The sequence below is a fragment of the Gouania willdenowi genome, chromosome 5 (assembly GCF_900634775.1).
Source record: "Gouania willdenowi chromosome 5, fGouWil2.1, whole genome shotgun sequence".
Lineage (NCBI taxonomy): Eukaryota > Metazoa > Chordata > Actinopteri > Blenniiformes > Gobiesocidae > Gouania > Gouania willdenowi.
The window spans coordinates 7,413,806-7,440,525 of NC_041048.1; the positions used below are offsets into that span (position 1 = coordinate 7,413,806).

At 38.2% G+C, this 26,720-nt stretch overlaps 1 protein-coding gene across 5 annotated transcripts in view; it reads right to left on the reverse strand.

The window, feature by feature from the left end:
- The window catches only part of magi3b (membrane associated guanylate kinase, WW and PDZ domain containing 3b), a 212,986-nt gene extending 190,653 nt beyond the window's left edge, over positions 1-22,333 (reverse strand). For 3 of the 5 annotated variants that reach the window (XM_028446430.1, XM_028446428.1, XM_028446429.1), the window contains exon 1: positions 21,587-22,326. In XM_028446430.1, coding sequence (XP_028302231.1) covers positions 21,587-21,893 — 307 coding nt within the window. In that variant the 5' untranslated portion in view covers positions 21,894-22,326. Of the gene's footprint in view, positions 1-21,586 lie in introns of all 5 variants that reach the window. The other 2 variants (XM_028446431.1, XM_028446432.1) reach the window with 2 other exon arrangements.
- Positions 22,334-26,720: the final 4,387 nt, after the last annotated feature.

Below are 26,720 nucleotides of genomic sequence, written 5' to 3' on the forward strand. Positions count from 1 at the left end.
TTGAACAAAACAAAAAAACAAAAATAGATAAAATGTATGCCCATTATTCGACATTCACTCAATAGCAGTGATGTCACATTAAAATCACTTCCTGAAGGTATTCTCTGCACTAAGTATTAAAGCTAATATGAAGCAACACAAATAAAATAACGTATTATTGCAACTTATATAATATGATTTGTATTGAATAGCAATTGACATTTCATTATTTTTTCAAGGGTTGCATTGTGTAAGTTTTGGATCGTGGCCAAGTACAGCTTAAAGAGATACTCAACCCAAGGACAACTCATCTGATTGACAATTATATGTACCCATACCCAGCAGGAATGAGAGGACAAAACACTTTAAATGAACACTTGTAGCGGTCCACATGTTTAAAAAACTGTGACGCAGTGATTATTTAATGAAGTTCTTTGTTCACGTAATTCCAACTGGTTTGATGAGGTTAAAGGCATGCAATGGTTGCCGTGGTAACAAAGACTTTTCTGTTTTAAGGTGTCTTTCTTTTTCAGCCAGAAGTGGATCTGTAGTAAGATGGATGGATGATAGTGGCATCAAAATGCTCTATCCACAGCCACTGTTTCCTGGTTCCTGTTTCCATTGGGTTAATTGGTTCCATTGGTTCCATTGGGTTCATTGGTTCCTGGGTCCTGATTCCACTGGTTCCATTGGGTTCATTGGTTCCATTGGTTCCATTGGGTTCATTGGTTCCTGGGTCCTGATTCCACTGGTTCCATTGGGTTCATTGGTTCCATTGGGTTCATTGGTTCCATTGGGTTCATTGGTTCCAATGGGTTCATTGGTTCCTGGGTCCTGATTCAATTGGTTCCATTGGGTTCACTGGTTCCATTGGGTTCATTGGTTCCATTGTGTTCACTGGTTCCATTGGGTTCATTGGTTCCTGGGCCCTGATTCAATTGGTTCCATTGGGTTCATTGGTTCCATTGGGTTCATTGGTTCCATTCTGTTCACTGGTTCCATTGGGTTCCATTGAGTTCCATTGGGGTCATTGGGTCCTGGTTCCATTGGTTTCATTGGTTCCTGCTTCCATTGATTCCTGGTAAGTGCAACGGTAAAATGTTCTTGGTTTTCTTAGGAATCGTAGGAAGCACCAAAACGTTGAATTTGAAATGTGATTTTATTATAGCTTGTGCCCACCAAATGTGGGATATTCCATGTATTTAAAGCTATGATTTGATAGAAAATAGAATTTCTTGCACAAATTACGGTAGTAAAAACATTTCATTATTTAGCTCAAAATCAATAATTTTAAGTGCATTCTGGTGATGTGTATCACTGTATTTAATTTATTTTGTTTAAGGTTGTCAAATGTCTTCATTATGGATTCTTCTTAAGTGATTTTGTAAACCTTTTTCTTATTGTGATGGAATTTTTTTGCTGTCTTCAGAAAATCATCTGCCATTATCTCCTCCTATAGGAGATGAATTATTAAAGCCACTCCCTTCCGCACATGTCAGAGCCTCTCTGACCTTACCTGAAGTGTTTACAGTGGAGATCAAGACAAACTTTGGAACCTTCTACATCTTTTCTTTAAGTGAATCATCTTTGATTTATTGATCCATGAGGCCTACACTCTGTCTTTTTATCTGATAAAAATAAGTTACCTCCAGCAACTTTAAACTTTAATGACATATTCTTGTATTCTTGAGGGAAATTGTATCCTGGAAAAATCTAAAGTGATGGACGAAAACAAAAACAAAAATAATGGATGAGCAATTTTAATTTTAAGCAAAAGTTCAAAAGTGGTGCTTTAAAAAAAAAAAAATTGCTATTACAAAAGTTCAAGGAAAAATGTATTTTCATCTTTTATAGCACATTTATCTGTTGATAACTCAATCACATTAAAAATGTTTTTTTTTTTTTTTTTTTTTTATCTATTAAGACATTACAGAGAAGAAAACTCTTCTATTCTATCACGGCCAAATGTCAGTAACACCATTATACATTTTCAAGTGTTTCAATTCCAGTGTTGACTTTTACGCGACTAGTTTTTCAGTAGAAGTCAGCTTTTCTGAAACTATTTAAATTTCTCTCTCAACATAACGTCTTCAATCTGAAAGAGTACTTCTGCTCATTTTATTTTAATTTTTTCACCACTCTTAGGCAAGCTTTATTTCAATGAATTCAAACAAACTCTACTGTTTTATTTTGAAATGGATGGGACCAAATGTTTTACAACTGCAAATTAGGAACAGTGACTTCTTAGCATTACTAAGTAATGTGTCAGAAATACACATTTTTTTTTCTCTCTTTGTGGACATTACAGCGTTTCATTATACAACAGTGTTACCCACAGCTGTTAACTAACACAGCTCGTCCATCTGTTCCCTCCCTCATGCCTGCCCTTCATCAGTCAGGACGACTGTGTGAATCTGTCTCTAATCAGATTAGGCAGCGACTGGGTAACTGGGTCCTTTCGCACCCACCCGTCATCCCATCCAACATCTGCGTCATGTGGAGAACCATGTGCATGCTGAGAGACAGATTAATACTTCCAATGTACGAGTGTGTATGTGAGCTTCATAGGCAGCGTTATAATAACCAGAGGTTTTAAATATGAGATAACATTTACACCTTTTCAGACACATTTCATCAGATATACAGATTAAATGTTTGGAAAACCACCAACAGAGCCCAAAGAAACAAATAAACAGAACCCAATGTAAAAAATAAAGTGTGTGTGTGTGTGATTATCATTATTATTTTGTCAAAGCTAAATGTGACTTTTCTGTCTCAATGAAATCTAAAACTGCATGAATGAAACCAATCTTTATTTTGGTAAATTAAGCCTCATCTGGAGAGTTTTGTTTATCATATAAGATAATTCAGTATCCAATGAACAACTCGTCAATATTCTTCGTTCCCACAACTTGAATAAGTGAAAAGACTTTCGTCAATGACTGTAGAGCTAAAAGGATAATACAAGAAAATATTTTAATTCATTATGACATAATATGATAATTATTCGTTTTAAATTGTTTGTATTTAACAGTAAGCCAATAGCATAAGAGATGGGGATAAAAGTCAACAAATAAAACCCTTTTTTAAGATGATGAACAAAGAGCAGTCACACATGGGAATTACAAGTTCTGATAAACTACGGCCGGGCCCGCGGAACGTCTACGCGCCAAACAGCACGTACCACATTCCCGAGAATTCAGTGAAATTACTCATTTCCCCCGAGTAAAACAAATGAAAATGTGCGACGTAAAATCTTAATCTACGTCGAATTGCCTTTGAAGCGATTAATCACACGACTATGTTCCGATAAATTTTGAAATTACTGGAAAAGGGGGTGGTCCCCCCTTTTCAAAAGGTCTTTGAGAGGCTCTTGACATCCGCTCATAGAATATCTATCTCAAATTACAGCCCAATTCAACGAGCATTAACGGAGGGGTAGTCATTTGAAAAATGGGGCCTCTGTGACACGTACAGAGTAATGGGCTGCATTCATATATTGGTATGTGTCAATGATTAGGTCCCACCAACTGTTGCAATATTTGACTCACAAATAAATGAGAAAACAACTTTAATGGAAATTGCCTAAAAAAGGGGAGTGGGCCCTGAGGACCCTAATTAAATTGTGCAAGGCATAATCGTAATCTACGTTGAATTACCTTTGAAACGATACATCACACAACTATGTTCCCATAAATTTGGAAATTACCGGAAATGGGGGGTGGGCCCCCGGGTCCCCTACACTATTTCAGAAAAAGGAATCATATTCATTCATAGAGTACGCATTCTGATCTAATGAGAACTAACGGAGGCGTACCCATTTGAAAAATAGGGCACCGTGAGACGTACGGTGTAATGGACCCCATTTGTTTATCACAAATAAATGAGAAAACGACTTTAATGGAAATTGCCGAAAAAAGGGGGATGGGCGCACAGGCCCCTAATCGAATTGTGCTAGGCATAATCATAATCTACGTTGAATTACCTTTGAAACGATGCATCACACGACTGTGTTCCAATATATTTGGAAATTACCGGAAATGGGGGGTTGGCCCCGGGGCCCCATTTTAAAAAAAAATGGCTGAGGGTCTCATCATATTCATTTATAGAGTATTCATTCATTCATTTTTTTTTTCTTTTGGGGTCCCAAATCAAAAATCGGGCTCCGAGCATCGATGCATACACATCCATACATTATACCGACCAAATTTCAGCCGATCCGTTCACGAATAACAGAGGAGTAGCGATTTTAACTAGTGTACACAACAACAACAACAACAACAACAACAAAGTGAGTGGCGTATTGAGTTCGGTAGCCCAGCCTAAAAAGAACATAACCTATTTAAAGTTAGGAGTATCTTCCTCCTGACTGAGCCTTATTATAATATACACAGTGCTAACAAGCACACACTCTTACTATGCCAGGAGACGACATCTCTGATAAAGGGCTCTCCAAGTCACTCTGATTCCACCTGCCGTGGCCGGTCCTGATCCATCCTGTTTTAGCTCTAATATCTCATTGGCATTCAGCTGCACGCTTTCAGCGAGCAGCACATTGAAAGCTTGGTACCAGCTCTCCACTATTAAGATTCCACAAAGCATGCCATTCCCCTGCCGCTGCAAGAACACAGAGTCAGACAGCCCAAGAATAATAAAAGAAACTGGAGAAAAAGGGACGCACGTAACAGCTGGATCAGACAGTTGCACGGCTGGTGTAGTAAAAAAAACAAAAAATCTTGAATACAAATGTTCCCACATAGGTTTACGAGGATAACATGTTGGGTTTTAATTTGTTTAGGGAAAAGCTAAACCTAAATTCCTAACCCAGATCTTCTTCTAAACAAGCCACACTATAGAACCCACTCACACGTGCTGTCATTTATAGGAGGCACATGTTCTGCAGGTTAATAAATGTGCCTGTGTGGCATTTTGCATAAGCAAGTTTAATGCAGAATTTTCTTTCTGGTATCAAGATTTATATTGTATATTGTCATTTTAAGAACTAACATATCGAGAGCATACCTGAGTTCGCCTAGGCCTAGTAAGGAGTATTCTGATCTACTATAAATTCATTTTTGAAATTATTGAAGACTTGGAGTTAGCGGTGGGCAAAATAGAAAAAAATTATATCACCTTTTTTTCTTAGTAAAATCACAATCACAATTAATTTTTTTTTTTAAATTAAAAAAATGTTGTTACAGTATTTACCAATATAAACAATCCAATTCACCTACTTAAAATCATCGCCCGAAATGGAAAAAAGTAATAAAAGATCATTTAAGTCAGGGTAATTTAAAAACATTTTTTTAAAGTATGTACGCCTCATTTCACACAGTTTGGACAATTATATCCTTTACAAAATAAAACGTTACTGCTGTGTTTACATTAGGCCTGGGTGATAAGGACCAATATTCATATCTCAATTTTCCTCAAAATGGTGATAGGTGATATATTAAAAAAAAATTCAATATAGTTTTACAAGAAAAACAATAATTGTCAAAGTCAGTGGATAAAAAAAATGCCACAAAGTCCCTTTTACTCATCACTAGCAGCTCAATTCTGTCAGGAATTCAGTTCTCCTGCCTATAACTGTTATTCAGAAGGCATTTGACAAACATATTCAAATCTTAACCAGTGTCAGTTTAATTGAGTTTAAAGGTTTATTACTAGGGATGAAATGATTCACTCAACTCCCGATTGGATTCGATTCATGATACGATTCTCTCACGATTTATTTTACAAAATGAGACAAATGACTGAAAAATATTCCTTTATTTTTTTGGAGAAAAAAAAAATAAAAAAAAACAGAAAATATGGTACTATTTTCCTTTATCTTTCAAAATAATCCTATAATAAACTATTCAAAACAATGCAATTTAATTAAAAATAAATCCTGAATGAAATATATTAAGGAATTGTACAAATTACGAAAAAGCCTATTAATTTAAATTCTGGCTCTACAGTAAACAATGCAAAAATGAATAATAGTTCCTTTTCTTTTTAAAGTGCAAATGACAATGTATTTTGTGCCTTAACAATTGGACTGATGTAAAAACAGTCAGTGTACTGTATTTACATCAGATATTTGTTTCGGCTAGCAGAGAGCGCTGGTAACTCAGTGGTCGGTTGGCATGCAGCTATTCTAGCAGTGAAGAAGAGATGCTATGCGATAGCAGACAGAGCTAATAGAAAAATGTGACATTTACAGATATTCACGTAAAATTACAGATATTCTTACAGTGCTAAAGGGGTAAAGAATCATTTATGAACATGTTTAGATGTAGTAGGCGATTCCGTCTGCCATCTACGCTTCTGGACGGATAAATTATCTTTGACATGACGAGTGCTGTTGTTTGTATCAGGCATTTTCTTCCACGCTACTTGCTTACAATGAGCTGGCAAGGTCAGGTCCAAAGTCACTCTCTTGGTTACCAGTTTGTACGTTAATACGTACAAATGCATGCTGAATAGGCATGAATAGATTACTGGAAATGTGTCCTGCAATTTTGATGCACGCAGTACCAGGAACATGCTAGTGGGGTTGCCAGGTTTGGGGCCCTCTAGTGGCCAGGGGGCCCTAAGCACCCGCTTCGTCTGCGTATAGGCTGGGCCGGCCATGTCTGGCACCGACGCTCACGTCACATGTGAGTAATGTAGTTCAAACAAGAGAAGGATAAATAGATAAGACTTTAGATTAAATAATAGATTTTAAAAAAGTACTGCGATTCAATTTTCAGAGTATCGATATGAACCGAGATACATATGAATCAATTTTTAACTGCCATACAATTAATCTTTACATCCCTATTTATCACCAGTTTGGATACATGATGGTTTAGTTCAAGTCACAGAGCTGCGGCCCCCTCCTCACAGGAAAAGAGACCGAATTTCACACAACAAACACTTAAACAGCGGGAGGGCGGTCCTCCGTCGCTCTCACATGGCATCACAGTTTGGTGACAAGGCAGATCTAAAACATCTCTGTCAATATCAACATTTTGAGGCACTTTGAGTTTTTCCTTCATTAAAGCTGAAATCTGTCATTAAATTTAGTAGTGTTGCTAAACCACATTTAGGACGTTGTCCCTTTAAGAAGTGTGTAAATGTGAGTAATGACCGTGAGCGCCAAATTGCTCCCCCCCCAAAATATAAATAATAATAATAATAATAATAATATGAAAAGGTATAATAAATGTAAAACGCACCCTTTTCAATCACTGTACATGTTTTCTCTGAATTAAATATTCATATTAACTATATCTGCTGAGAAAGAGCCATGAAGGGTGCAGCATAAAAAATGATTCTTGAATACAAATGTTCCCAGAGAGGTTTACAAAGATAATGACTTGGTTTTAATTAGTTTAGGAAAAACCAGAGTTTTAAACATAGCCGAGTCTCCCTCACAGTCTGACCATCAATCATCAGCAAAACCATAACGTGAACATTTCACAATGAGGGAGCGTTACCTCATTAGCCAGTGGAATAGCACCCCACTGCTCCATGCCACTGCTCGTTCATACGTGCCTATCAGAAAGCTAAGCTGCTTACTAATCACCCTTTGAAAGAGAAGGCTAATTCAGATGTCAGGCCCCATTACGTTTCAGCAATCTGGAGGTGACCCTGCGCCCCAATCTCGAAGTGACAAACATTGGTTCTCTGGATCAACAGGGTGATGGGAGGTGATACACAGGCCAATAGTGCAATGGCGGCACGCTGCTGCAGAATGAGAGGTGTGTTTGGAGTGATGTATGTAGCAGTCAGTGTTGCATAAAGATAACGTCCTTCATGGAGGGGGTCAGTCTGCCGCCGTATGGCCGCTATGCCTCTGGGTAAAAAAAACAGCTTTCAGACAGAGGAGCGAGTCCTCACCAGCACGTCCACTACAATCTGTTCACATACATACACTGACAAAGGAAAGGATCGTCCAAATGTTGTTGGTGAGGCTCAAAACAAAATCCTTATCTTTCACTTTGAAAACTTGATTTTCGATTGCGATTTCTATTATTTTCCCCGTCTGGACACTGGATTTAATGATTGGAAATATTTGGTTTTCATTGAAAAAGTGAAAAAAAATGTTCGTATTGGGAATAAAGTGCAATTGCAAAGCTTCAACAAAGAATACTAAATCCCCTGTGGGTTTGATAAAATAACAACCTGCCCAACCAAAAATTAATTCCTCGGCATTTTTAAAAAGAGAACCTTCTTGCATTAGGAAAAAACCTCACACAAAATTCATATTTAAAAAAAACAAGGTTGTTGGGGGTCTATCACATTAAACATGTGTTGGAAACTCGTTTTTCAACAGTTTGTAAATGGGGGAGAGACTCTCGCTGTGATTACACCATTAAACAGGAAAATTTCTTTTCCGATTTTGACTTTTTAAAATTCCCCCTCAATAAATAATCCGATTTTGATTTAATATCGATTTATCGTGCAGCCTTAGTCATTGTTTTGTTTTTTTTTCTTCTTCTATCAGAGACATTTTAACAGTACCAGGATGGGACTGATGCAAACAAGACGGCGATTTAGGCTTTGGGCTCTATTAGCAAATCTGGTATACTTTGTAAAACCACCATTGACTAACATTCAGGTTTTACAGCCTAAAATGACAACAAGCAATAACATTATTTGTCAAATATTTGTCAAATATTTTGCATATTTTTTATTTTAATTTTGAATTTATTTCACATGGAAAACACATCTGCAGTCAGTGATGACGAAACGGGAGCAGGAAAAAGCATTGTGCACAAAGCAAACGGTGGGTAATGAAGGCGAACAAGACGAAGGTCAAAGCGAAAATAACCCCCCCACCCCCCCACCCTGCACTACTTTAGCATAGAGCACAAATAAAAAGGTAACAAATTAATAATATGATCAAATATCTTTTTAATAAATACAAGTTTACATGACATGGATTAGAATATGTTATTTGGGCTCAGCCATCTTTTGCTTTAGGGTCAATACAATACAGACCAACTGAGCATGCTCCAGAATTGGCAGTGAAAAGGTCTCAGTAACCAAACTCATCCCTCAGTGCCGTATTTCACATTAGTAATATATAAAGCTGTTTTTAGGCTGGGATACTGGACTCAAAACGCCACTTTGTTCTTCTTCTTGTTGTGTACACTAGTTAAAATCACTACTCCCCTGTTATTCGTGAACGGAATCAGGCTGTAATTTGGTAGCTATAATCTATGGATATGTACGCATCAACGCTCAGAGCATGATTTTTGATTTGGACCCCAAAACAAAAAAGAAAAAAAACACGGAAGTCAATTTCTCATTTATTTGCCAGTCAAATATTACGACGGTTGGTGGTACCAAATCATTGGCACATGCCAATAACTCATGTCATGGGGGACACAAAAGACTACTCCTCCATTAGTTCTCATCAGATCGGTATGCAGTTTGGTATGAATACTCTATGAATGAATATGAAGAGGCGGTCAGAGCCCTTTTTTTTATTTTTGTTTTTTAAAGGGGCCCAGGGGCCCCCCCATCTGGCGTTTTTAAAAGCCAAAATTAACACAAATGTAGCTGAGCCGCTCGTTTGTCTCTCGTCTTGTATTGTAGTCTGTGCATCAGTATTATGGGTATACCGGGAACTCTTGAATATAAAAGGTTTCACGCTGTTTGGAATGCAAAAATAAAAATAAAATGCAATTAACAGCATTATTTTTTTCGCACGTTATTTTTTTTAGCGCGTTATTTTTTTCCTGGAATTAATTCATCACAATTAGCGTGTTAAAGTGACAGCCCTAACTAGGGATGTCTTATATAATAAAAATATTATTTGAATCTGATTGGACTGATTTCAATTGGTTCTTTTTTGGCAAAATCCAAACACAATAAAAATTGTGTACTAAACTTAGACTAGAAATCAGTAGAGAATGCAGTTTATCTTTTTAAAATCTGGGAAATGCTGCCCTATTGAACATTGGATGGATATCCTATGCTGAGATGTTAAAAACATCTTTTTTAAGCACATTTGTATTCTAAAGACTTGTTATTTATTACGTAATAAGATCACTATGCGTGTTTGTATGGAACATCAATTTTAATAATGCTCACCATGGGCTTCTGACATGAATTACAGCTGTTGACAGAGAAAATGTGATTAGGTTTGATTAGATTCCAAGGCAGAATATAGGTAGGTATGACATTACATTTGGTAAAATTGAGTTTCTTTGAATGCTCTGAAAGACTTTTTTTTTTCCACTCCCTCTCTCCTTCCCGTTCCCATTGCGTTCGTGTGCAGGTCATTCTGTACAAGTGATTTGAGTGTGTTGAAAAGGGTAAGAGAGCAGCACTTCAGTATGAGGTTGACTCTGCCTCAGGGACACACGACACAGGAGCTGCATGAATGAGAGCCAGGAAGGACGAACAAGCTTTTTATGGACGACAGTGACGCACATATCAGCATCATTACAAGAATAAAAGACACAGTTGGTTGTTATATATATATATATATATATATTAGGCATGCAACAAATCTCAATAACATATTGAACCAGTCAAAAAAACAGTTGCCTGGAGTGCTGCATGGATTTCCTGAAGTTAAAAGTTGCTCGAAAAATGTTCGGTGACGCCACTTATTCAAAGAAACACAGAAAATAACAAAGGCAGTGGGTATTCATCGCCAGGGATTTGCAGCCATTTTCGGTGCATCCATGTTACAAAATAAATGGCTGGTTAAAGTTTACTGATGGACAGGTTTATTTATTAAAAGCAATGATTTTTTTTTTGGTTTATTTATTTTATTTTTGAATTAATGTTTCCCAAGTTTGTATATGAGCTGCCAAAGTTAAGCACTTGCCCTTTTGTGTTATTTTCATTCATGTGCATTTTATTAAGTTTTGGTTTATTTTATATCATACAATACCCCATACACAGGAATGTGCATGAATTTTGTTTTGCTTCCAAGTAAAAAAATAAAAAAAATATGAAAAAAGTATCTCTCTTTCCTTAATCCTTTGCTGTTCATTAAAATTGACTTAAAACACTAAACCGTAAACCAAAAATAACTGTAATATATTAGGTTTCCTACAGCTTTAGTCAAATTCAATTCAAGACTCTTAAGACATTTTATTGTCATTTGATTTTAAATTTAAGACCAACTTCACAGTAAACATATTTGGGGTCAAAAAAATGCCAATTACACAGGGTTAGGGTCATTTTTTTCTAGTGTCCAGTGCAGACGTGCAACTTGCGCCCCCCAAAAGTAAACACACAAAAATAACACAAAATGACAGTAAAATACACAAAAAAACAAACTAAAATAATCCAAATAACCCCAAAAACACAAGATGATTACAAAATACCTAGAAATCTATAAAGCAATAATAAATTTACATTTTCCCATGTTGTTCATACATTTTGTTCAGACTAAATGTGTTGATTTAATGACAATTACGGCCTTATTTTTAGAACATGAATTCAATGCCTTTTAAGACTTTCTAAGGATCCGCGAGAACCCTGTATATATATATATATATATGTTTAATTACAATGTATTTATATTGTTTCTTCTATTGTTGTGAAATGATTCATTTAATATCAAACACTTTTTATTCAGCTATAATATATATATATATATATTTTATTTATTTATTTCTTCTGTTGTTTCTCATCTTTTTTCTCTGATTCCAAACAAAAAGGTGAATGACCTAATCAAGTGAAAACAGGAGGATGAACAAAATCCATGAACCATCGTACTAGGGCAGAGCCCAGTAACCCAGTGCAGCCCAAACAGCCCCACATGGCCTATGAACGGGTCAGTCCGACCCTATGGCCGGGTTGTGTGTCTGCTTTGCTTTGATGCCTTTAATCTCATTGGCAGTAGATGGAGTATTACACCTGTCACGCTGCCGTCACCTGGCAATTTCAAGCAATCAACCACAATCTTTTTTGGTTTCTATCCGTGTATGACAACCACCTGTCACAACATGAATGCCTTCATTTGAAAGGCTTTCAGCCTTGTTGTTAGAGAGCATGGAGGAAGGAGGAGTTAAATGTGACCTGCATTGTTACTGCAGATGTGAGCTTGTGGAAATGACTTTTTTTGTGAGCCGTCATCTAGAGACAATTTTCACAATTTAAGCTGCGGGGTGGATTAGCACAGAGTTCTTTATACATGCTCCTGATGTTGAATATACTGACCATCCATTAGCATGTAGATTGTGATAGGGATAGACTGATAGGGATTTTTTAGGGCCGAAACCAATTTTTTTTCCCATCAGGCTCAGCCGATGAACGATACGGCCTGCCGTCTTTCTTGAGCCGATATTTAAAGCCGATATTACTTTTGCTCCTTCAATTTACATCATAAGAATTACACAATGATGACAACAAATGGTAAAAGTCTCATTTTTAAAAAAAAAAAAAAAAAAAGGAACAGTCATTGAAAATAATGTGGATCGGCGAACGCAGCAGTCCGCCTCGGCCGATACTGATACACGTAAAAAACGTAAAACGATGTATCGGTCTAGCACTAATTGTGACTAGGGCTGGGCGATATGGACCTAAAATGTATATCTCAATATTTTTTCTCGAAATGGCAATATACAGTATAAATCTTAAAAAAGTCTTACGTGAAAGGCATTTCACAGTTGCACAATATGTGCCACCCTTGGCTTTTCCTCTCTAAGGGACAGCACGTATGAGTGAGTTCTGTAGATTTTCGCTCATCCTTATTTTTCTTCCATTTTCAGCATCCAATATCTCAGGAACGACATCACATAGGAAACTGAAATTTGGTAATTAGTAATATGGCTCCACCTACTCTCTCAGAATGTACAAAAAGATCTGCTATGCATCCTGTCTGGTGGACATGGAAGCCCCTCAAAATTGCAAAAAGGTTTGTTGGGGTTTTGGTCTGCAACATGTTTAGGTCTTCAGTAAACTACTTTGCATATGTCTCAGCTCCCTGTAATGTGATCAGCTCTGAGCTATGTACATAGACTGTTCACATCACCAATGATTAGTCACATATATGCATTAGTTATTGGGTGACAGACTCTTGAAATCAGAGAAAATATTAGGGTATAAAACCTTTTTTCCTCATACAACTTTTTCATTTTTATTTTGGACTCCAACTTCTGGTTATTTCACCACTCATGGACATTGAAAATCCTTTACATGAGGCCAGTGTACAGTAGCTAATAATCATTTATTGTTTATTAGTCATTGGTCCACTCCAGGCTCCGCTCTCCTGCAATGAGGGGGGCACAGAATGTATGTTTTTGGACCAACCTCCGCCATTCAAAGCAACAATGCGAAACTCCAAGACAACACTAGCGAAGAAAACAATACACGCTTATTACCAAGACGTTTAAGAGAGGCTACATAAGACCACAAACTCAAGAAGATCATAGCAAGACAACGATGTTTTAATCTGCTGGAGGATGTATAAGGCTAAGAATTAGTCTGTGTCAAGGGAGCCTGGAAGCTCCGCATCTTCACTGTGATTGTCGGAAACATCTCTGCTGTAGGAACAGATGTGTCAGGGTTTTTTTTTTTGGTTTTAGACCGGCCAGGCCTGCACCACTCCCACTCCCTCACTCTCAATCCACATTTGTTTTTCAGCCAACTGCAAATCTCCTCGTAGCAACAAAGCTTCTCCTGTCAAGAGGATGATTCCATTGAAAAGCACTTTCTGATATGAGAGGTGCATTAATGTGATTAACCCCCCTTCTATATTGCTGTTTGATACAGGGGCTTAGGGGCTCACGTCAATTCACATTCTATATTGGCATGATCAGCCGGTAATAGAAAATGTGCTGAACAGAAACATGTAGATCAAACTGTAATCAGGAGTAGGGATAAAAATGTTCATTCATAGCCAAGAAACGCTGATTCATTCAAATCCAATTATGCATTTTGAGTAGAAGTTTTACCGATTAGTCTTTAAATATTCAAATTTCTTTAAAATATCAAACTGGTTTGAGACAAAACAGTGTTTTTACATGTGTTTAAGCAAATATTAGTTGTTCCAAAATCAGAAAGGAGCAGTTTTTCCTTTAACGCAATGCGAAATGATTTATTTAATGTCACACTTATTATTCATTCAGCTGCATGTAAATGAGTTCAGGTCGGATGTACGTTTTGATTGCACGTCAAGTGGAGCTGCAAATATACAGGAGACACCCAGGTGAAATACGTGCATGGCAGAAAAGAGATTCTTGGATGCTATTCATGGAATTTTGAATCAAACATGTTTCCTTCCACTTGGCTGGGTTAAAAGTAGAACTAGAAATCTGCAATCAGTGCATGAGATTTTAATTGAGGCGTCTTGTGTCTTTGAAAGAGAAACGAGCAACTCTAAAACATGTATGTTCCAGAAGTGGGCTGTATAGGGCTTCCGATTTTCAGCAATAGAGGAAAACGAATGCGAATGAAAATTTCCGTCTTTCTATTTGGCCTCAACATGGAAATGCATCACATGCATGTTTTGGGAGAATCTCTATTTTTCACCAGAAAACAAGTGACCAAATGTCTAGAACACATATGTCAAACTCAAGGCAAGGGGGCCAAATCCGGCCATTCAGAGCATCCGATTCGGATCAGAGAAAACATGAATCATTAAAATAATCATAAAAAATAATGTTGTTGTAAATTGTTGTTGAAAGAACTACACTTATCCAAAAAACCTGAAATCTTTCTCAAATTATTCCACAAAATCTCACCAAATTGAATAAAAATTGGTTGAAAAATAAATAAATCAAAGAACATTTAAGTATCTGTCACTTATTGCTTATATATTTTTGATGCCGAACATACTTTAGGTCTAATTTATAACTGGAAGATCAAACTTTGGCACATAAACATGAAAATTGTTAATTTTCCTGTTCACTTGTGATTGAAATGGTACATGTTTGTCCCTTAAACTTAAATTAGTATGACACCCCTGGTCTACAAAGAGTTTAATATATTGTCAAATCCACCAATATTCCTGATCAAAATCTCTCGTTACATGTAACGGTTTGTCTTGTAATCAAAAATGCATGTAGAGCTTCATCTAAGTGTGTTTTTAATTTAAAAAAATTCAGAAAAGGCTCTGGTACAAACTAGGTTTAGGTGATGGTGTATTAGTTAAACTGGTGGTCATTTTACCTGGTGATACAAGACAGCATGCAGAAGCGATTCACTGGTTGGTGGGAATTAAAAGGTTTCACAAATAACGTTTTGCATCAAACATCAGAATATTAAATTACTAACTATCTTAAACGGTTTCTAAGAAAAGCTGTGCCCTTTGAAGATACCTCGAACAGAGAAAAAAAAAAACAGAACGAGGGCAATAACTCTGGAAAAAAATAATTTTGCACTTCTCATTTTCGAACTCCATCAAGGTATTGATACCCTGAAGCCACACACTGATTTTGGTTATCTTATCTTAAACAGTTTCTGAGATAAGCTGTCCCTTTAACTCGGACGGACGGACACACGGATGGACGGAGCTCAAACCTACATCCCACTTCCACACTTTGTGGGGGATAATAACAGTAGTTGACTCTATTAACCCTAGTTAGGATGGTTGTTACGATTTCGGGAAGTTTAATAGCCAGTAAAATCAAACAGGGAAAGACCTGGAAATGGAAACAAAACAGAAAGTGTCATGTGATGCAAAAAAGAGGAAACCCTGAAACAGAATTTGAGTTTCTTTAGTGATGCACCGAAATTCCGGCCGCCAAATATTTTTGAACGAAAACAAACTTTTGGGTCATTTTTGGCCGAAAAAACATTTCTAACCAAAACAAGCTGAGCAAAACAGGATGTTGTAAAGATGGAAGAAAACTAGGGTTGTCCCGATCCGATATCGGTCCGATATTAGCCTGAAAACAAATATCAGATTGAAATTTCTGAATTTTCCGATTTACTTTTGTTTTTTTTAATTCATTTTTTATTTATTTTATTCAATTGTAGAATACTGTAGATATTATGTTGAAGGTATAAAATGTATGTAACCAATTGGTTAATTAATAAATGTGTCTTTCTCATACCTACTGTTGCTGACTATTGTTCTCTGTTTGAGTGACATCACATGATCAAGCCTTTTCTAACATTCCACACTAGAAAATGAGTAATTATTATTATTATTTTTATTAAAGAAAAGAGAGAAGAGAAAAAAAATAAATAAAATAAATCTATAAATAAAAAGTATGTATGATTCATGCTGATATCTGAGCAATATCGGTATCATATCAGAAATGAAAAGGTTGTATCGGGACATCTCGAGAGGAAACACCGCAGTCAGCGAGCGCACTTGTCTGGAAATGGGCCAACTTGTCCGCGGACTCTCGGAGCAACATCTGAGCACTGAAGTGTCTTCTGAGAAAAGTTTGAGACGGGGGACGTACTGTAGGTGTGATTTATGTTTCTGTGTCATGTCAACACTGTAGTTACATAAAGATTGATTTAATATATTTATTCTTTGAAGCATTCAGAGCCGTAAATGCAATGGGAGTAATAACTGATTTTTGTGTTTCAGTTTTTGATTTTTGCTCATGGTTTTCCCACTTTTGGTTAAGAATTTTCATTTTGGTCCCTAGAAATTTTGCGACAGAAAATAGCTACGTATATCTCCAAGCAGTGAAAGGATGAATATGTGATCAGCATAAATGTGAGAGGAAGATCTTGGCAGCTAGTGGAGGAAAAAAAATGGATGCAGCAGAAGAAGCTCATAGGGAGAGTTCTAGCGAAAGGCGGTGTGCGGCTCAGACTAGCCATCGATCAATAGCTCAGACACATAATGACCCCCACAGAGCCTCGCATCCTGCATTTTAGATCCATTTCGTCACTCTGTCTGTCCATCTTTCCGTTGGAGAATTGCAGCGTTCTGCCTGCGTTAGCATTGGAATCAGCAGCTCTGCAAAGCGCTGCTGGCACAACACACAGAAACGTATCAGGAGGAGCAGAGAGAAGAACATCTGGTGGAGCCTGAGACTCCGTCCCATTCTTCCATAGCTGCCATTATGTCAGAGCAGCTTTTGGGGCTTCCTGGTAACAGCTGATGCTCTAGGCCCACTGCCTCCATCTGAGTGGAGTAAATCCACTCACTAACTCAATTATGCAAGAGGTGTGAATTATACATGAGGCTTCCACAGAGGAATGTATACACACTGTACTGATGTGCACATGCACAACGCGTAATCATACAATATATCACTCTATCCGTATGGTGACGCCTTGGGGGGCTTTGTGAACATAACTGAGGATGTGAGTGAATGTGAGAATTAGCATTGACTAAGGATAACAGAGGTGGAGCTTCTTTCTTTTTTTTTTTTTTTTTACATTTTTGCCACCTATATTACTTCCTTTTATGCTTTAGAAAGCAAAAACAGCCACAGGCAGGACTGGTTCTCTCCCAGTCCTTTTCCCCATGTCTCTTCCCTCCTTCCTTCATGGCCTTTATTAATCATACTTGGTTAGTGGAGCAGTGAGCATGGTGTTAGGAGCTCTGCAGAGGCATACGCTGCTGAATGCACTCTTTATAAACACCATTTTCTCCCATTTTTCTTGCATTTGTACAAAGCTAAAATCGGCTCTCACATTCAGCCACAGTTATGGTGCATGTTATGCAAACACTCAGCTGATCTGTAGAGATTCTGGCCTGAGGTTTGGAAACCCAGCTGCTGTAGATGTAACCTTCAGGATAGTCTTGGTAACTACACATTAAAAAACAAACCCATAACAACACAACGTTACATTTGTATTTTGACATCACTGCCCTTCAAGAATAGAAGAGAAGTGGCTGAACACGGCTAACCAGCCTTTGTGCCTGAACAATGCAATTACCGGTACGTAGGATTTTAGTCTATAATGTAGGTGCACTTAGCTTAAAAAGCTTCAACTGAGCCACATGCTGTTTTTAGCCATTATCACTACTTAAGTTCCTTTGGAGAGTAATGACCGAGTTGGCAACAAAATGTCACGTTCAGGTAACGATTATGGTAGAAGTGTGGGCAGAATTAAAGTGACATTTTTAGTTTGCATTAGTGTGTCAGATCAATTATAGGACATGCAGGAAATAGAATTGAGCACAATGGTTAGCAGAGGTGTCAATGCGTTAGCTCGTGAATCACAAACAGTCCAAATTGATCCATTATCATAACAAGACAGAATCGAAATAGAAAAATGTTTTAACGTACATAACAAATAATCAAGAAAGTAAAAGAGCGTGGAAGTAAAGACTTGATAGTATAATGAAGTATTAGGGTGGAACAATAGTGTGACAAGATATCGCGAACTATGTCGGGGTGAAGCTCATCTTTCCATCCATGATACATCTTTCTCAAGGACACATAAGCTGTATTTCCATTATAGTTTTTTGCAATATCTCTAAAATTTCAACATTTCCATTGAAGGTTGTTTTAGAAAGGAGTCTTGTAACTCGTGAAATCTCATCCTGTGATGAGAATAACATTATTCATGCCTGTAATGATACAATCATTTCCTTTGTTAAGATAAATTGTAAGTGAAATATGAAAATTCTGCACAAACTGAGTCAAGATGCTACGGAAGCTGATTAGGGCCAATTTTGATAGTGAAACTTATTTTGGGCAAATCAAGAATAAAGTTTAAATATAATGTGGACATTAAAGTAGAATAAACTCAAAACACAATATTGTGATCAAAGTTGAAGGCTTGCTAATGAAGTCAAATATACGGAAGCTGACGAGGGTCAATTCACCGTATATGACAATAATCCATCAAAACTGTCCCTAATCTGTTTCCGTAGCTCCTCAATAGCCACAGACGGGACTGACATTAGTAGCAGCTGTTCTTAAAGAGCCGGTACGACGCTGCATGTGTTTATGAGCTAAAAAAGAAAGAATCTCTTTCTTATTAAACCCAACTTTGAGCTATAGTTTAACGCATTCATCAATACATTTTCGTAGACGGCCATGATCTGCTGTTTCCTGTCATGGTGAATTAGCCCTCGTCAGCTTCCGTAGATTTATTGACTTTATTAGCAAACCATTGACTTTCATCACAACATCATATTTTGAGTTCATTTTCAATTAAGCTTGACACTTTGACTTTATTCTGACATATTTTGACATTTTAACTTATTTTTTTATTTTCTCCATCAAAATTGACCCTAATCCTCTTCTGTACGATGATCAATCAACAACAATTACACCGAAAAGACAAGAAACCTTTGGTCATGGCTATCAAGGAGTGATGAAAAAACAACTGTTTGAGCTTCTTTAGTCCCAAAGCAAAACCGCAGGCTTTATGTTGGACACCTTTGAGTGGACAGGCCTAATGTGACCCAAAGTCAGAAACAGAAACAGGGTGTGTGGATGCAGAAAAACTAAAATCACGTAAAATAACAATATTCATGCCTTGATTGACTTTACGTTTATGATAATCATTTCCTTTGTTAAGATTAGCTGTAATTCATCTGTTGCTTCTATTTTAGCTCAGGCTGTGGTTGTTTGTCACATTTTAACCCTCGTGGAATATGAAAAGCGAATGAATCACGATAATCAAACAACAATCCAACAATTGCACTGAAAACACAAGAAATCTTTGGTCATGGCTATCAAGGCGTGATAAAAAACAACTGTTTCAGTTCAGTCAGGCATTGAGTATCGAGTAGTCCTGGGACTAACTTTACAATTCTCCTGGAATTGTTCATTTTTTAAAATTTTGATTCCAACATTCAATGCCCAGTTTTGCCGACCAGAGGAAAAAGTCGCCAAACGCCAACGAAGAAGAAGTGATTCTGATCAGGCTAGCACATCAGTGGGAGCACAGTAACATGTTTAAGTATCTGCAGCATCACACTCAGGACGTGTGTAAATGTGCTTTCAAAAATAAAGCTCTTGTGAAAAGACCATTTATAATTGTATTCAAATTCATAGATTTGATATTTATACGAGTTGAAAACAGCCTGTGAGAAAAAGTTCATCGAAAGGTTAAGACCATTTCATCCAGAAAGACCTCTGGCTAGCTAGCTCGTTTAAAACATGTACACTTTTTTTCAACCACGCCTCTTAAAAGAATTTGAATCGAGAGGAATCGGAATCAAAACCGGAATCGTTCAAACAATCTTTTTCACACTCTGGAAGTGCGTATTCACCGATATAAACGTAAACAAGCTCGTTCACTCAGCTGATATTTCCAAGCTAACAGCGTTTGTAATTTTATTCCAGATATCGTGAGTGTTTTAATCGTGTTTATATTATTAATATTACACATATTCAGACTCGAGGAGGGACAAGGGTTTTCTGCTGATGCTACTTTCTGCCGATCGAGCACTTTTAAAAACCGATGGAAGCAGCTCAGCAGCAGTGTGGAAGCGAGGGCAGTCCTCTCGCTTCCACACAGGTGCCCCCGAGTGGATGAAAACACAGACTAGCTGGGTCTCCAGCGGGCGGAGTTCGGACTCTACCTGGGAATGATGCACATATCTGAACCCTTTTGTAAAACAGATGAGAGAAGCAGTGACAAAGACCTCCTCTGTTTCCACACTCCTTTTTTTTCTGTATTTACCTTGATTTTTGTTTGTTTCTTTTTTTTGATTTGTGTAAATCTTTTAACAACTGTAAGGTATCTTTGAGTTTTTGAAAAGAGCTTAGAAATAAAATGTATTATTATTATTATTATTATTATTATTGATGGGACAAGCGAGATTTCCGTGTGTGAAAAGCACAGTATGGGTTCTCACTTTGAAAAGGTACATTTACGAGGTCCACCATTCACCAACCAGGTCCATGATTATTTCTTATTAAGCAATTATTTTTAATTAAATGTACAAATTTAAAGAAAGTGCACAAGATGGACACTAAACAGGCCGATAAGTGAAACCGCGCTGTTTAGCTGTTTAAAAAGGCAGGAAAAACTTCAATTCTAAGCTTGTGTGCAGCATTAGCTTTGGCAGCTGACTCAGCATTTCTGCCTTGGAGGCCGATACCACGTTTCCGCAAAAATTTTTTTTCAAAGAATCAATGCTTTAACGGTAAAAATAAGAAAGTGTCTATTCGTACAGTTGCCGTACGGACAACCCCTGATGCTACAGACGTTTACCGAAGTACATGAAGCGTCTTAGAGTTCGGTTTACGGTTAGGTTTAGTCTTAGTCACGTGACCCAATGAGGGTTGCTGCGTACTGATAGAATGTCTGTACAACCGTACGAATAGCCACTGCCTGTAAATAATCTAAATCTCTGTCAGACTTGTTGACAGCCAAGGCGAGTTCATCCCTCTAGAGAACGAGATTCCCGAGAGTGTGAAAAGGCTTATTCAAACGATGCCCAACCCTAATCGCAAGTGTCCCAAAGGAAGTCCGCGGGCTTCATGTTGGACACCATTGAGTGAGGAGGCCTAATGCGATCCAAAGTCAGAAAAAGAAACAAGGTGTGTGGATGTTTGAAGGTGTGTTGGGGGTAGACATGTAGTAACAGGTAAGGATCCCTGACTCAGACAGCTCTCAGGTAACACCACCATCATCATCATCATCATCACCACCACCATCACCATCATCACCACCATCATCACCATCATCATCATCATCATCATCATCACCACCATCATCACCATCATCATCATCACCATCATCACTACCAGCATGTGTCAACACTCCCCTCCACAGCACGACGCACCTGGTTTGACTGTTTTCAGGCGGATGGGTTCTCTAAAGTGTCTGATGACAGCCAGGGTGTCCCGGTTAGTAAGTCCACTGACGGGCGTCCCGTTCACCTCCAGCAGCACGTCCCCGTAGTACGGCAGCTTCCCTACGTGGCACACCAGCACGTCCAGTTTCATCTGGCCCAGGTACGGGAACTGTCCCACCTCGGCTCCACCCAACACCTCCACCACGGAGCCGAAGTCCCCCAGGTTCCCCCAGGACACGGCGCATTCCACCACCTTGTTGGACCAGTGCTTCTTCTTCTTCAGCGTCCTGGACATGTTGGCGTCGTAGATCTAGAACCACAGTCTGGATGGAACGTTAGGTCTGGTTGTTCTCTCCGCGCGCTGGAGGTTTCATCTTCTTCACGTTGATGAAGCGGATTTATTTATTTACTCCGTTTGCAGCGTGAATCAGCGGCTGATGTCCGTCATGCCACACGCACGGTGCGCGGCGCAGGGTGCACGCGGGCGCACGGTGAGCGCAGACGCATCCAGAGAGCTCGCCGCGGTGCTGTGCGTAAAAGCAGGAGGACAGGTCACCAACCGTATTCAATCACGGCTCCATCTGCTCCATTGTCACCCCTTCCCACCCCCCTCCTCCTCCACCTCCTCCCACGACTGATCACCAACAACAGGGCGCAGAACGCGGACAGTCTGGCGCTAAACAGAAGTGCGTCAGTGAGAAATCCTTCATTGCTGGATGTAGACAGACAGCAGCAGTTTGTCAACAGTTGAGCTCCAGCACACACACACACACACCCCCAGGAGGAGTCGTTCTGCTACAGGTTTGACTGTGAACACACCTGGTAGCTCTGAGGGAGATGTTGATCAGTGTGAATCCGCCTCTTTTTACGCTCACGGCGTCTCCAAGACTCTACAAACAGCGTCACTCTGTGGTGTGATTTGGTATTACACCGAGAAGATCACACTATCAAACATATATTAACACTTTTGTTTCCCTATTCATATATCTAGTAGGGCTGGGCGATTTTGACTTTTTTAAAGAAAATCTTAAGGAAAAATTCGACTTTCAATTTTATTTTATTTTTATTTTTTTAATGCATTTAAAAATGACTGCAGACGTCAGATATATTATCAAAAGTGCAACTTTATAGCTGTGATTGTCCTGAAGAGTTAAAATGCATAGAAAAATATAAAATGAAAAGTAAATGAGGCTCTGTCATTCAACAATTTCAAGCTTTAACCCAGGTTTAAGCAAAAGTGCAACAGTAACTTCACAGTAGCTTAAAATTAAAAAAAATAAAAAATAAACTCTTCCCTTAGCATCTCAGCATAGTGCGAATGAAAAATTAAACATGCAAAATGTAAACAAAGAGAGGGCTGGCTCACATCACGCTACGGTAACCCACAAGGATGGAACGCGAAAAAGTCTGAAGAAACTGTGGTGGGAAGAAATTGTTGAAAATTCTAACATTTTTTTAAAAAATATATCAGAATCAGAATCAGAAATGTTTTTAATGGCCATGTACAGTTTTAAGGACAGTACAAGGAATTTGTCTTGGTAGTTGGTGCACAAAAACAAACAACAAAAAAATAAATAAAAAAACATGTGGATGGTGGTGGAGGGAAAGAAGCTGTTTTTGTGTCTGGAGGTTCTGGTCCTGATGGACTGAAACCTTCTTCCAGAAGGGAGAGATTGAAACAGTTTATGACCGGGGTGGGAGGGGTCGGCCACAATCTTTCCTGCACGCCTCAAAATCCTGGAGGCGTACAGGTCCTGGAGGGAGGGCAGATTGCAGCCGATGACCTTCTCTGCAGAGTGGATGATACGCTGCAGTCTGGCCTTGTCCTTGGCCGTAGCTGCAGCGTACCAGATGGTGATGGAGGAGCAGAGGATGGACTGGATGATGGAGCTGTAGAAGTTCACCATCATCTTTGTTGGCAGACTGAACTTCTTCAGCTGCCGCAAAAAGTACATCCTCTGCTGAGCTTTTTTGATAAGGGAGCTGATGTTCAGCTCCCACTTGAGGTCCTGAGTGATGATGGTCCCCAGGAAGCAGAAGTACTCCACAGAGCTCACTGTAGAGTCTCCCAGGGTGAGGGGGGTGAGGGGGGCTGGGTTCTTCCTGAAGTCTGCCATCATCTCCACTGTCTTTAAAGCGTTGAGCTCCAGGTTGTTCTGGCTGCACCAGGACACCAGCCGGTCTGTCTCCCACCTGTAGTCAGACTCGTCTCCATCAGAGATGAGACCGATGATGGTCGTGTCGTCTGCAAACTTCAGGAGTTTGACCGACTGGTGAGAGGAGGTGCAGCTGTTGGTGTACAGGGAGAAGAGCAGAGGAGAAAGAACACAGCCCTGAGGAGATCCAGTGCTGATGGTCCGGGGAGCAGAGATAGTTTTTCCCAGCTTCACGTGCTGCTTCCTGTCAGACAGGAAGTCTGTGATCCACTTGCAGGTGGAGTCTGGCACGTTCAGCTGGGAAAGCTTGTCCTGAAGGAGAGCTGGGATTATAGTGTTGAAAGCAGAGCTGAAGTCCACAAACAGGATCCTGGCGTAGGAGCCTGGGGAGTCCAGGTGCTGGAGGATGAAGTGGAGAGCCAGGTTTACAGCATCGTCTACAGACCTGCTGGATCTATAAGCAAACTGCAGGGGGTCCAGGTGGGGGTCGGTGATGTCCTTGATGTGGGAGAGCATGAGGCGTTCATATATATAGATTCATGTTTTGTTTTTTATTTTGTTTTGTTTAAATACTATACACTGTATGTGTGTTTTCAATGGTTATTTTTGGAAAAACTACATTTTGTGGCTTGAATTCTACAATAAAAAGTGGGTCCCAGGGTGACCATTTGAGAACCCCTGCTCTAAAGTATACACAAGAAGGTTTTTTTTTTGGGTTTTTTTGCAAGAAGCACATCACACCTACAGTATCTAGACGGTCAAAATATGTTATATTAATGCACACAATTATAAATAAATGAAATTTTTTTTTTAAATTGATTAGATAGATTAAAAATGTCCAGTGTGACCTAAAAATTACAAATATTGAGGCCTATACAAGAAAATATTTGTTTTTGTTTGTTTATTTATGTCCTATTTTACATTTTGCACTACTATGTTAGTATCTATTTTAGTTCTGCTCATACTGTGTTGCTGCAAATGTGAATTTCCCCTCTGGGGATCAATACGTTGTATTCTCTTCTATTCAAAAATAAATGCTAAAAATTTCTCATTTAAAATATTGTGTGATTTCTTGAAGATAAAAATTTAAATTTGACCTTCACCCAAGGTTTTTCAACCATTGGGTTGTGACTCCATGTGGGGTCGTCTAGAATTTAAATGGAGTCTCCTGAAATATCTAGTAATTGATTTGAAAAAAACACTGTAAAAATTATACTGATTAAAATACATTCTATTAAAAATTAAATTATACACACAATCTTAATCAATTATATTCTATATTTCACTTTCTCTCACTCATCTTTTCGTGGGTTTTTTTTTTTCTTGCAAAGTATAGCCTAAATAGGTGTTTGTGCTAGAATTGAAAACGTTATTTATTTATTTTTTAAATTTTTTTTTTTTTTTTTTAATTACCCATATTGTATGTGCTCCCACCTAGTGTACAGTGGCACCAGCAGAGCCTGAAAAGGAGAAAACAGGTTGGAAAAAGGATGGATGGATACAATGACATGGGGAAATATCACAGTAAATAATTTAATCAGGTAAAAAAAAAAACTGTGAAATTTGTAAATACATGCAACTATCAAAGAATGCAGTAAAACTAGTTTTTTTTTTTTTTTTTTGTGTCCAATGGGTGTGTGTACAGTAACTCCTTGTTTGTGCCTTAGTTGTTTCAGTCAGAAAAGGTTTTTTTTAAATATGTTTTGACTTAATTGTTACCACTATGAAAGCTTTGTAAATGTATATTTTGTGTTCATTTTCCAAATAAACTTGGTAGGAAATGATGAGGATCTTGAAAATCAGGTTAGCAGAAATAACTCCCTCATCCATTGGTTAAATGACACGACTTCCTCCCTCAAGTCACAACATGTGAGATCCTCATCCTCACGCCCGACTGCAGCAGTCATCCACGCTGACTCTCCATGCGTTACTGAAAAGATAATGACTGACTGGACTGCTTTAATTACAGCTGCACTTTACATCTTTACCTGTTTACTCTGCAGCAATGTGGATTTTTTTATTATTATTGTTTTTGGTGAATTGCTTTGTTTTTTTTTTGGATACATCAACATGTTTCTGAAGAGAGAGTCAAAGAGTCATCAGTAAGAGGCCAAAAGCCTCAATGTAGCTGCCGTTGTGCCTGTAAAAGAAATATCTGAGGGTTTTTTTTCTGATTATTTAATCTGAATGTAGTCTGTAATGACAAAACAAACAAAAACGTAATTCTAATCACTCAAATTTAAAAAATACAATACAATTGTATAGTAGCATCCATACACTGGACCTTATATATAAGGTGAATAGTGTTGGAATGGTAAGAAACCAGTTTAATCTGTCTAAATTTACTACTTTCTATAAGTTTGTCTGTAATATTTTGTATTTTCTTGAATAAAACATGTGCTGATGCCTTCACCCATCACAAGAAGAAAAAAATTATCACAAAAATCACGTTTCTGAAGACCGAACAAAGTATAAGCATTGCAAAAGTAAGTTTTAAAAGTCTTATTTAACTCTAAACTTTGACGTGATGAAAGGATCTCCTCTTTAGAAAGCTTCATTTCAAAGTTCATTACCAGACGCAGTCATCACTTCATCTCCAGGGCCGACTCGGCTGTTTAACAATACATCATAAACGCTCCACTGTCTTGCTTTTTTTCCTTTTTTTTTTTTTGCAAAAATGATTTGCCGAACTTCATGATGGATCCTGACAAATTGGATGCATTGAGTTGCTTGACATTAATATGCCATCCATGCAGCGATGTCAGCAGATGTAATTAACACTGTAACGGTCTACTGTGTGCACTAACTGGGCTGTATTTGAACTGAGAGCGTCTCTATGTGTGATTCCCTGGAGGTTTGTGTATAGATGCACAAGTGCCACCTGCACATTGTGCTGCATTAATCGTCAGCTCGTACAGAATGAATATGAAATGCTACAGAGATATGGAGCTATACTGTATATACAG